At 45.1% G+C, this 12,155-nt stretch overlaps 1 protein-coding gene across 1 annotated transcript in view; it reads right to left on the bottom strand.

The window, feature by feature from the left end:
• The window catches only part of CLDN11 (claudin 11), a 45,933-nt gene that overhangs the window by 27,678 nt on the left and 6,100 nt on the right, over positions 1-12,155 (bottom strand). Inside the window, exon 2 of the mRNA XM_056563197.1 lies at positions 129-293. Within this exon, the coding sequence (XP_056419172.1) occupies positions 129-293 (165 nt within the window). The remainder of the gene's footprint in view (positions 1-128; positions 294-12,155) is intronic.

Raw genomic sequence — 12,155 nt, 5'->3', positions numbered from 1 at the left:
GTCAGTGATAAAAGATGACACATATTTTACTGGCTATTAAAAGTACTGAAACCAAATTAGTTCTGCTGTACATCCCAATGGAAAACCATCATAAATATTCCCCACTGAGCATTTCTTTCATGTCTTACCCAAAATGACGATCAGCACTCCACCCAGGGTAAAGCGCTTGTATTTCTCGGTTCCAGGGTCATGGCCCATTCGGATGCAGGGCATGGCAGAGAGAAGCAGGAAGACAGCAGGAAGCCCCAGGAAAGATCCAGTTATCATCAGGGCACGGGCGGCTTGGATGTGAGCTGTCAACAGCAACAGGATGCATTTTATTGAGTGATAAGCTACACATTTACAGGCTGAAAAAAACATGTCACAGTGTTTAATAATGATTGAACATAAAGTAAATTATATGAAAAGTGTCAATAATAAAAGCAAGTTGGTCTCCCATTATGCCCTTTGGAAGTTTGGAAATTTGAGCTAAAAAATAAAAAAAAGTTATGCATCATGTACAAGGTCTTGGAAGTGCACAGCAGCCACAAATGATGACACAAACGATGAGAGCCAGATGTAACATTAGAAATAAAAGGGCTTTGTCTACTGAGATATAAAAACACTTTGAGGAAACATTTTTCCTTGAGTAGAACTCTATTTTTAATTATTTTTCAATAATAGAGAAATATACATGACAATTGCCCAGATTTATTAGATAATGTAAACTAGGGGCCATTTTATACAGACAGGCTGCAGATGATGAGCGCTGATCACTGTGTTTCCTGAGCCTTCACAAGACCTGATCAATCTTGTGGACCTATATATATATGTATATATATCACTGTCAGATGCACAACACCTGTTTACAACGGATAGAAATATATAATGGGTGCAGAACCAATTCAAACAGCCAATGAACATGCTTGCTCATTCGCTGATCACTGAACCTCATTTGACTAATAAACAAAACAGTAAAAGGGCCTTTAGGCTGGATCGTCTAAGAATGTGACAGATCGATCACAGTAGCCAAGGCTGTTTGATAAATCTGTCACATTCATAGACGATCCAGCCCAAGTTTAGACCAACTATTATTTTGTTTAATCATAACAAATGAGAGAAAGAGAGTACAGGGGCACTCACGAGTCTTCTCTAGTCCAGACTTTTATTGGATGGATACAGCAGTGGGGATGCCAGGCAGATCTTAAACAGCATCAGACCTTAAAGCATTTTTTGGCACACACTGTCACATTTTAAAGGGGTTGTCCAGCAAAAAGTAGTTTTTAAGGAAATGTGCCCAGGCTGTCTGATAAAATAAAAAAGTATCGACTTACCTTGCTCTGTAACACCCCAATGCATATGGACTCGCTTTGGCACTTACCAGTTTGGGAGTAGAGTCTAAGGCTATGTTCACACGTCCGGAAGATTTTCCGTGCGGACATTCTGCAGACTAGGACCGCACGGCAATGCGCTGTCTCATAGACAGCTATACATTCCGTGAGGATTCCACAGGAAGAATGGACACAGAAATTGGACAGCGCAGTGGGCACTGCACAGCAGAATCCAATTGAATACAATAGGACTCTGCTGCTGTCGAATCTCTGGTGGAATTCCAATTCGGAATTCCGCATGGAAATTCCAGACGTGTGAACATGGCCTAAGTGTTCCCCTGGTTTTCACCTTTATCCCGCTCCAGGTTGTGGAAGCTGGACTTCAGCTGCAGGGAAGACACCGGGTCGCTACCCCAAGAATGGTCCCGGTTAAGTGGCAGCTGGCCAGGCTGGCCAGAACGCCCCAGTGCACGTTCAGCAATAGAGTCTGATGAAGCACAGCTGACTTGGTGTATAGCTGAGCTGAAGCAGTTAAAATAGCAGCTCTGAGGAGCTCAGATGCAGCCAGACGGAGTAGGCTTGATCAACAGAGGCCTGGTCAACAATCCAAGCAGAGTCAGGTAACAGGCTTGGTCAAGGATGCAGGTTCACAGAAAAACAGACAGATACATTTGGTGTGGAGATACACAACATTGCTCAGGCACCACAGGAAATGAGGAGTGTTCTCATATAGGTGGTGCCTGGCAGGGATTGGAGAAGGACAGGAATCAAGGATGTGCACGGATCCTTGAAGTGACAGCCTGTGCACATGTGCGGCCCCTATGGGGTGTGCTGGAAACCACTGTCGCTGCCTGCAACAGTGCAGAAAAGAAAGTCCAGAGCCTGCAGCGAGGAGTGTGAACCGAGTGTGTGGCTCAGCTGAGGTAAGCAGCCAAATGCGCAATCCCCTGCAGCCTCTTGTATCATAGTGCCCAGTCACCACTGCTCTGCACTTTCTGGTGCTTTGGTTAATACATTACAATGCAGTTCAGCCAATCACTGGATGCAGCAGGACACCAGTAATCGGCTGAGAAGTGTATCATAGCACTAGGAAGCAGAGTTCTGCAGAGACTGGGTGCTGGGGTTGTCGTGACACATTGCTGCTCAGCCAAAGCCAAACAAGTTATTTTACTTGAACATGGTAGAAATACCTCACCATCATGTTTTCTATTTTTATCAACAAAAAATACATTATTTTGATTGGAGTTCACTCATGTGCCTTGTATCAGTTGTTCATTCAGAAACCAATGTTGCAAAGCAAGAGATCAACTAACCTATGAGCAGTATATGGCTTTAACTAGGTAAAACTGTATATAAATCACTTAAAGGGGTACTCCGGTGAAAAACGTTTTTTTTTTTTTTTTTTTATCAACTGGTGCCAGAAAGTGAAACAGATTTGTAAATTACTTCTATTAAAAAATCTTAATCCTTCCTGTACTTATTAGCTGCTTAATACTACATCAGTAATTATTTTCTTTTAGAAACACAGAGCTCTCTGCTGACATCACGAGCACAGTGGTCTCTGCTGACATCTCTGTCCATTTTATGAACTGTCCAGAACAGCATATGTTTGCTATGGGGATTTCCTTTTACGCTGGCAGTTCCTAAAATGGACAGAGATGTCAGCAGAGAGCACTGTGCTCATGATGTCAGCAGACAGCTCTGTGTTTCAAACGGAAAATAATTTCCACTGTAGTATTCAGCAGCTAATAAGTACAGGAAGGATTAAGAATTTTTAATAGAAGTAATTTACAAATCTGTTTAACTTTCTGGCACCAGTTGATTTAAAAAATAAAAAAAATAAAAAACGTTTTTCACCAGAGTACCCCTTTAACCTTTTTATTATTGGCTTTTTTAAGAAGGCACACAATATGCACACTGCTGTATCACACATTTTATAACATTCATTCTATAATTTTCCTTCAAAGCTCTTAGTGCACAAAAAAATCTAAGAATACTGCTAATAGGACAGGAGTGTTTATTTAGTGGGATGCCCCCATACATTCCATAAAAACACATCTTGTCTCCTCACTTATCATCTATCCAGAGAAGCCTTTGTTCAGTGATTTTGTATATATTTCCTTTTGGATTAGTTTCCTGTTCCATTTGATTTGATTTTTAAAGAAGAGGGAAGCAATGAATGAATGTTTCTTGACTGAGGTATTTCCACTAACTGGTTTAGGAACAGGAAACCAGCGCCATCATTTAGGCTTTAAATCAGTTCCAGACAAAGAGCAATCAGGTGAGCGGATATCTATCCATGTATAGGAAAAGTAACAGGCACAGGATCACCACTTAGTATAGATAATTGTTGGCTTTGATGACACTGAATGGTAGAAAACCACCTTCTTATACACTGAGTACAAAAAACATAAACAAGACTCCTCAAAGCTGCTGAATTCAACATTTTATTTCACATTAGCGACTCTTTCAGCCTTCCTAGTGACTTACATGCTATGATAGGTACGCTGTTAATGTTTTACTAAAATTGGCTCCCGGAATTTAAAAAAATAAAATAAAATAAAAAAGCATCATCACCTGTTTTACCTGCATTCTCAAATACAGTGTTCCCAATATGTTGACTTGTGGCTCTTAGGTCCCTTCCATGTGTTTCTCCAAGCTGTTAGAAGCTGCAGACACTATTGTGTACTAATCACACCATTTTCTATCGCATAAGTTGTACCATACAATGTATTATGAAGCCAGAAAAAAATAATATTTGTAGGTCAAATTGAACAAAAAATGAAACTGCATAATTTAGTGAATTGGTAAAACTGACATGTTAAATTTATTCTACAGGTAAGCACGATTCCAATAATACAAAATAAATATAACAAAGAAAAAAAAAAAAAAGGGATATTCCGGCTTTATACATCTTATACCCTATGCAAAGGACACAGGATAAGATGTCTGATTGCAGGGGTCCCATTGCTGGGGACCCTTGCGATCTCGGTGCAGCCCCTGGTATTCTGTGCAAAGATCATGGGGGTCCCCAGCAGTGGAACCCCTGCGATCATACATCTTATCCCCTATCCTTCTGACTCCTATACATTTTTGCCTCCTGCCGAGCTGTAAGAGGGCTAATTTTTTAGGCCGTGAGCTATAGTTTTATCATTATCACTATATATATATATATATATATATATATATATATATATATATACACACACACACTTTTTTTGCTTTCTTAAACACTTTTTCTATGTGATCTATACCTGTATCAATAGCCAAGCCACAGCATATACCACCTAGGCCTAGCTAACACCTTGGGCTGCACTGACAGCCCATGGGTTTATGCCCATGCACCACCAATGAAGCATCTAAAAACTGATTACATGCTGCAATTGCTATTGATTGTAGCATCTAAACAGTTATGGTCATCAGAGTGATCTCCTATGTCTGTCATTAGTCAGCAGATAGCAGCAAACACCACCTGGGTAAGGCCTGGGCATCGGTATCTTCCCCGGGCTATACTCCCTTACCCAACCTATAATGTAAATGTACATCATGGGTCGGGGGGTTAATGCTGATAAAAATAGACAATTTCCACCAAAACAACTATTCTTTGATTGAAATTCAACAGCGAATGATCAGTTTAGTTTGTCATCCTCTACAAAGAAGTCGGCTGTGTTTCAAAATTTCTGCCAATAGTCAAATGAAAAATCTTTTTATCCAGGAAAGATCTTTAGTGTTCAAACAATCTTTCAGAATGTTCTCAGAATGTTCCAGAATATTCCCAGAAAGACCATTCACTCTTTGCCTGCTGTCAGTGATTATGTATGTCCAGTCTGAATAACTATAATGGCCAATATGGATTTAATGCTGCAAACTGATAATTCCTCAGACGATCATTCATCATCCTACTGCTGTCTAATACGTATGAGCGCTTGAGAATGGCAGCGTCCTGCAAGGTGAGGGCACAGACCTGTCAGGGGTAGATGTTATTCCCCTTGATGCAGGGTGAAGCAAAGAGACCACACAGTAGTTCTAAGAACTAGAATGCTTTTATTTGAGGCCAGGAATTTAAACAACACAGCATGTACAGCCTGTCATCTCACATCCAGAAGAAAAACAACCCCCTGGTCCATCTAGTCTGTCCTTATATTATCTCTCCCTATATGTTTAACCCAGGCAGGTTTGCATTTACTTACAGCTGATTTACCAACCACATCTGCTGAAAGTTTATACCAAGCATCTACTACTCTTTCAGTAAAATAATATTTTCTGAAGTTGCTTCAGATCTTCTCCACCACTAACCTCAGATTGTGCCCCCCTGTTCTTGTGTTTAGTTTCTTACTTTTTTAATAACCTTATGAACCCCTTTAACATGTCTAAAGGTTTTGATCATGTTCCCCCTTTCTCTTTGTTTTCAGATTATACAGATTTAGAGGGGGGGAGGGTAATGGGGATTTTTTCTTAGGGTGCCATCACATATATGTAGTGATCTAGCTGGTGATCGAACTGATCCAGACTGATTCCATTGAGCAGCACATTTTCCAGCCTACAGAAATAAGTGGGTGCCAGACCATAGACAAGTCATGTGCTTGGCCATCAGTTGTGGCCAGTTTACTCAGCTGAATCGCTGCATATATTGGATGGCGCTCCAGGGGCGTCGCCGGGGGGGCTATCAGGGCTATAGCCCCGGGTGTTACCCCAATAGCCCCAGGCAGGGGTGGACTGACAACACTTGGGGCCCCCAGACCCCAAAAAAAGGCAAGGGCCCCCTGCAAAGCTCCGCAGCTCGTCAATCGTCTGTCACGCCCCTATTCCACCCAAATCCCAAACACAATAACCAAAAATTTAGTTATGTATGAAACACTTTAATGTAGGTAAATTTCCATGACCAATAATACTGGTATACAAGGAGTAAATATATACCACCACACAATAACTGGATAATACTGCCATACTGTACTGAATAAAACCACTATACACAGACCAGTATACTATAAAGAATCTGTATACAATATAAGTGATTATATACAGGATCATATGGAGGTAGATAACAGCTGTGGAGGCGAGCAGCCGTGGAGCAGAGGGAGTCTGCACAGGATGTGTACACCATATAACTGATTACAGTTACATTTTGGGACTCATAATTACGTCTTTTCTGATCAGCGCCATCCTCTTTCATTTTCTTCTCCGTGCGGATCAGACCGCCATGTCAATCTCTTAACACCTGCAGGACAAACATGTCATACTCTAAATTTTTTCAGTGTCCTCCCCTCCTCTACAAAATCTGCCCATCTATAGGCCCACAAACTGTAATAATGCCCTCCTTTGTGTCCTGCACAGTAAAAGGGCAGGTAGGTAAGTAGCCAAGCAAATAGGTAACTAGGTAGGTAGATCAGGAAGCTAGATATGTAGGTAGGTGACTAGCCAAGTAGGTAGGTAGGGGGCTAGCTAGGCAGTAAGCCAGCTATGTATGAAGGCCAGGTATGTACATAGTTAGGTAGCCAGGTATGTAGGTAAGTAGTTAGGCATCCAGGTATAAAGTTAGGTAGCCCCCCCCCCCTTCCCTGTAGGTATAGGTAGCAGAGTTAACCCCCTCCCATGTAGGTATAGGAACAGAGTTAACCCCCCCCCCCTTTCCCCATAGGTATAGGCAGCAGTTAATCCCCCCCTTTCCCATAGGTATAGGCAGCTGTTAATCCCCCCTTTTCCCATAGGTATAGGCAGCAGTTAATCCCCCCCTTTCCTCATAGGTATAGGCAGCAGTTAATCCCCCCCCCTTTCGCCATAGGTATAGGCAGCAGTTAACACCCCCTCCCCTTTCCCCGTAGGTATAGACAGCAGTTAACGCCCCCTTTCCCCATAGGTGTAGGCAGCAGTTAATCCCCACCCCCCTTTTCCCATAGGTATAGGCAGCTGTTAATCTCCCTCTTTTCCCGTAGGTATAGGCAGCAGTTAATCCCCCCCCCCCCTTTTGCCATAGGTATAGGCAACAGTTACCCGCCCCCATTTCCCTGCAGGTATAGGCAGCAGTTAATCTCCCCTTTCCCCATAGGTATAGGCAGCAGTTAACCCCCCCCCCTTTCCCCATAGGTATAGGCAGCAGTTAATTCTCCCCTTTCCCCATAGGTATAGGTTGCAGCTAATCCCCCCCCTTTTCCCATAGGTACAGGCCGCAGTTAACCCCCCTTTTCCCCATAGGTATAGGCAGCAGTTAATCCCCCCCCTTTCCCCATAAGTATAGGCAGCAGTTAATCACCCCCCCCCCCAGCAGATAATCCCTCCTCCCTTTCCCGCCATAGGTATGGGCAGCAGTTAATCCCCCCCCCTTTCCCCATAGGTATAGGCAGCAGTTAACCCCTCCTTTCCCCATAAGTATAGGCAGCAGTTAACCCCCCTTTCCCCATAGGTATAGGCAGAAGTTAACCCTCCCCCCCCCCTTTCCCCATAGGTATAGGCAGCAGTTAACCCCCGCTTTCCGTATAGGCAGCAATTACCCCCCCCCCCCTTTCCCCATAGGCATATGCATTACAGCAGTTAATCCAGGGGGGGAAGGGGGTTTCCCCATAGGTATAGGCAGCAGTTAACCTCCCCTTTCCCCATAGGTATAGGCAGCAGTTAACACCCCCCCCCCCTTTCCCCATAGGTATAGTAGGCAGCAGTTAGCTCGCCCTTTCCCCATAGGTATTGGCAGCAGTTAATCCTCCCCCCGCCTTTCCCCATAGATATAAGCATCAGTTAACACCCCCCCCCCCATAGGTAAAGGCAGCAGTTAATCCCTCCCCCATAGGTATAGGCAGCAGTTAATCCCCCCTTTCCCCATAGGTATAGGCCCCAGTTAATCCCCCCCCCTTTCCCCATAGGTATAGGCAGCAGTTAACCCTCCTTTCCCCATAGGTATAGGCAGCAGTTAAATCCCCCCCCCCCTTTCCCCATAGGTATAGGCAGCAGTTATTCCCCCCTCCCCCTGTCCCCATAGGTATAGGCAGCAGTTTATCCCCCCATTTCTTTCTCCATAGGTACAAACATCAGTTATCACCCCCCCCCCACACACACACACACACACACACACATAGGTGTAGGCAGCAGTTAAGCCCCCCCACCCCTTGAATGGTTTAAAAAAGAATGATGCTCACCTGATATCCCACGCATCGATCTCCTCAGCAGCAGGAGCCCACATCTTCTCCCCTCCACAGTGCAGGCGGCAATGAGTGACGTCATCGGCGCCTACACTGCATGGGGGTGGAGGTTACGTCTCCTCTGTGTGAGCTGTAGATGCGGATCACACAGAGTAGACGCATTCTGCTGTATGTGCGTGTACCGCACATACAGGAGAAACCAGCACTGTCTGCTTGGGATCGAGTGTCCTGGTGCTCATTAGCAGCGGCTTTACCCAGCCGGGCCCCTGGACAACATCCGATCGAACCGGCCGGTCAGTCCGCCCCTGGCCCCGGGTCTTAGCGCTGCCGTTGCTCACTGTTTTAAAGCGGCTGTGGTGCAATAGCGCAGCGGCCACTTTAAGACAGTGAGCCTGCCGGCTGGCCCGGGTCTGGCGAGTGACATCACACAAGTGACGTTCCTCCGCTGACCCACGCAGGAGGATGTCAGTGACGTCACTCGTCAGGCCTCCACCGGAGAAAATAAGCGCTAAGGTGAGTGTGTCTGTGTTTGTGTGTGTATATGTGTCTGTGTGTGTGTGTGTCTGTCTGTGTGTATGTCTGTGTGTATGTCTGTCTGTCTGTCTGTGTGTCTCAGTATACAGGATTTGGTCAGTAGCAGTATGATGGTAATATGTATGGTGATAATATTCCTCCTTGCATACTGGTATTATTGGTAATATGGGTCTCAGTATACAGGATTTGGCCAGTAACAGTATGATGGTAATATGTATGGTGATAATATTTTCTCCTTATATACTGTTATTATTGATAATATGGGTTTCAGTATAAAGGATTTGGCCTGTATACATTTGTCCCCTCCCCTTTGTGGCCCCGCCTTTACATAGCCACACCCATGCCTGCAATGGGCTGCTTAGTTTACAATGGCCGGGCCTATTTTCGGTCCCAGTCTGGCCCTGCCAGGGTGCCTCCAGCTATTGCAAAACTACAACTTCTAAAGGCTGTCTGGGCATGCTGAAAGTTGTAGTTTTGCAACAGCTGGAGGGCACCCTGGTTGGGAAACACTGGTATAAAGGCAGGTGGTCTGTTGCTTGCCCTCAATACACCCACTAGCCCCTTCTGGCTAGACCATTATCTCCACTATACTCCAGTCTCTGCCCTGTCCTATAAGCAGATGCCTCTCCGATTAACCCAAACAGTCTTTATCTGCTACAATGCACCACTGACTGTGACCTATCCCTGTAGTCTGACTTTCAGCGCAGACTGACACCTCAGTTTCCGCCAAGATCCCTCTCTACTGCAGAACTTTTGTCTCAAACGTGCACACAATCCTGTACTCTGATGTGAGCACTTAAACCATGTCCTCTGCTGAATTTATAATATACAGCGCGGCATTGGGCGAATGAAATTGTACACGACCAGTGCACGGAGCTACCCAGCCAACACTGCAGGTTGTCATCTCTCTGGAGGCAAACTCTTCCAGATACCAGGGCAACCACCACCAACCTGCAGCACATACACACCTAAAACACATGCAAACACTAAATAATTACCCTTATAAGGGTTCAAAACTGGGGAGGGCTCTACCATTGTATTTGTGAATATAAAGCCAAGTGCATCTGAACAGGGTTGCCAATGTCTATAATCCACATCATTTTACAGTTCACAGTAAATGTGTTCTTATCAGTATTCTGGTGTGCAGACCTATGTTACTAGTAATCTTTATACATGAATTCATTATGGTTTTCCAAAACATCCATAAAAACATTAGCCGTCTGCAATATTGTTCTTTATTCTCTCCAGCAAAAAATCAGGTGGCAACTCTGTGCCTGATTCTAGTAATGTGACTCAAGTGAGGAAACAATAGAGATACTGTAAAGTAATGGAGATAAGGAAGGAGGCAATGCGATAGCTTCATGCACAGCACAGAAGAAGCCTGAGGGTATTATGCCAGCAGTATTTAGGGATCCTGATGGTATTATGCCGGCAGCATTGAGGGATCCTGATGGTATTATGCTGGCAGCATTGAGGGATCCTGGTGGTATTGTGCCAGCAGCATTGAGGGATCCCGATGGTATTATGCCAGCATCATTGAGGGATCCTGATGGTATTACGCCAGCAGCATTGAGGGATCTTGGTAGTATTATGCCGGCAGCATTGAGGGATCCTGGTGGTATTATACCAGCAGCATTGAGGGATCCTGATGGTATTATGCCAGCAGCATTGAGGGATCCTGATGGTATTATGCCGGCAGCATTGAGGAATCCTGATGGTATTATGCCAGCAGCATTGAGGGATCCTGATGGTATTATGCCAGCAGCATTGAGGGATCCTGGTGGTATTATACCAGCAGCATTGAGGGATCCTGATGGTATTATGCCAGCAGCATTGAGGGATCCTGATGGTATTATGCCGGCAGCATTGAGGAATCCTGATGGTATTATGCTGGCAGCATTGAGGGATCCTTGTGGTATTATGCCAGCAGCATTGAGGGATCCCGATGGTATTATGCCAGCAGCATTGAGGGATCCTGATGGTATTATGCCAGCAGCATTGAGGGATCTTGGTAGTATTATGCCGGCAGCATTGAGGGATCCTGATGGTATTTTGCCAGCAGCATTGAGGGATCCTGATGGTATTTTGCCAGCAGCATTGAGGGATCTTGGTGGTATTATACCAGCAGCATTGAGGGATCCTGATGGTATTTTGCCAGCAGCATTGAGGGATCCTGATGGTATTATGCCGGCAGCATTGAGGGATCCTGATGGTATTATGCCGGCAGCATTGAGGGATCCTGGTGGTATTATGCCAGCGGCATTGAGGGATCCTGATGGTATTAGGCCAGCAGTGAGGGATCCTGATGGTATTATGCCAGAAGCATTAAGGGATCCTGATGGTATTAGGCCGGCAGCATTGAGGGATCCTGATAGTATCATGCCAGCAGCATTGAAGGATCCTGATGGTATTATGCCAGCAGCATTGAGGGATCCTGGTGGTATTATGCCAGCAGCATTGAGGGATCCTGATGGTATTATGCCGGCAGCATTGAGGGATCCTGATGGTATTATGCTGGCAGCATTGAAGGATCCTGGTGGTATTATGCCAGCAGCATTGAGGGATCCCGATGGTTTTATGCTGGCAGCATTGAGGGATCCTGGTGGTATTATGCCAGCAGCATTGAGGGATCCTGATGGTATTATGCCAGCAGCATTGAGGGATCCTGATGGTATTGCGCCAGCAGCATTGAGGGATCTTGGTAGTATTATGCCGGCAGCATTGAGGGATCCTGGTGGTATTATGCCAGCAGCATTGAGGGATCCTGGTGGTATTATGCCAGCAGCATTGAGGGATCCTGATGGTATTATGCCAGCAGCATTGAGGGATCCTGATGGTATTATGTCGGCAGTAATGAGGGATCCTGATGGTATTATGCCAGCAGCATTGAGGGATCCTGGTGGTATTATGCCAGCAGCATTGAGGGATCCTGGTGGTATTATGCCAACAGCATTGAGGGATCCTGGTGGTATTATGCCAGCAGCATTGAGGGATCCTGATGATATTATGCCAGCGGCATTGAGGGATCCTGATGGTATTAGGCCAGCAGTGAGGGATCCTGATGGTATTATGCCAGAAGCATTGAGGGATCCTGATGGTATTAGGCCGGCAGCATTAAGGGATCCTGATAGTATCATGCCAGCAGCATTGAAGGATCCTGATGGTATTATGCCAGCAGCAT

This window comes from Hyla sarda, chromosome 3 (assembly GCF_029499605.1).
Source record: "Hyla sarda isolate aHylSar1 chromosome 3, aHylSar1.hap1, whole genome shotgun sequence".
NCBI lineage: Eukaryota > Metazoa > Chordata > Amphibia > Anura > Hylidae > Hyla > Hyla sarda.
Note: the sequence above shows the minus strand (reverse complement) of the source record. Positions and strands in the feature narration are given on the sequence as shown.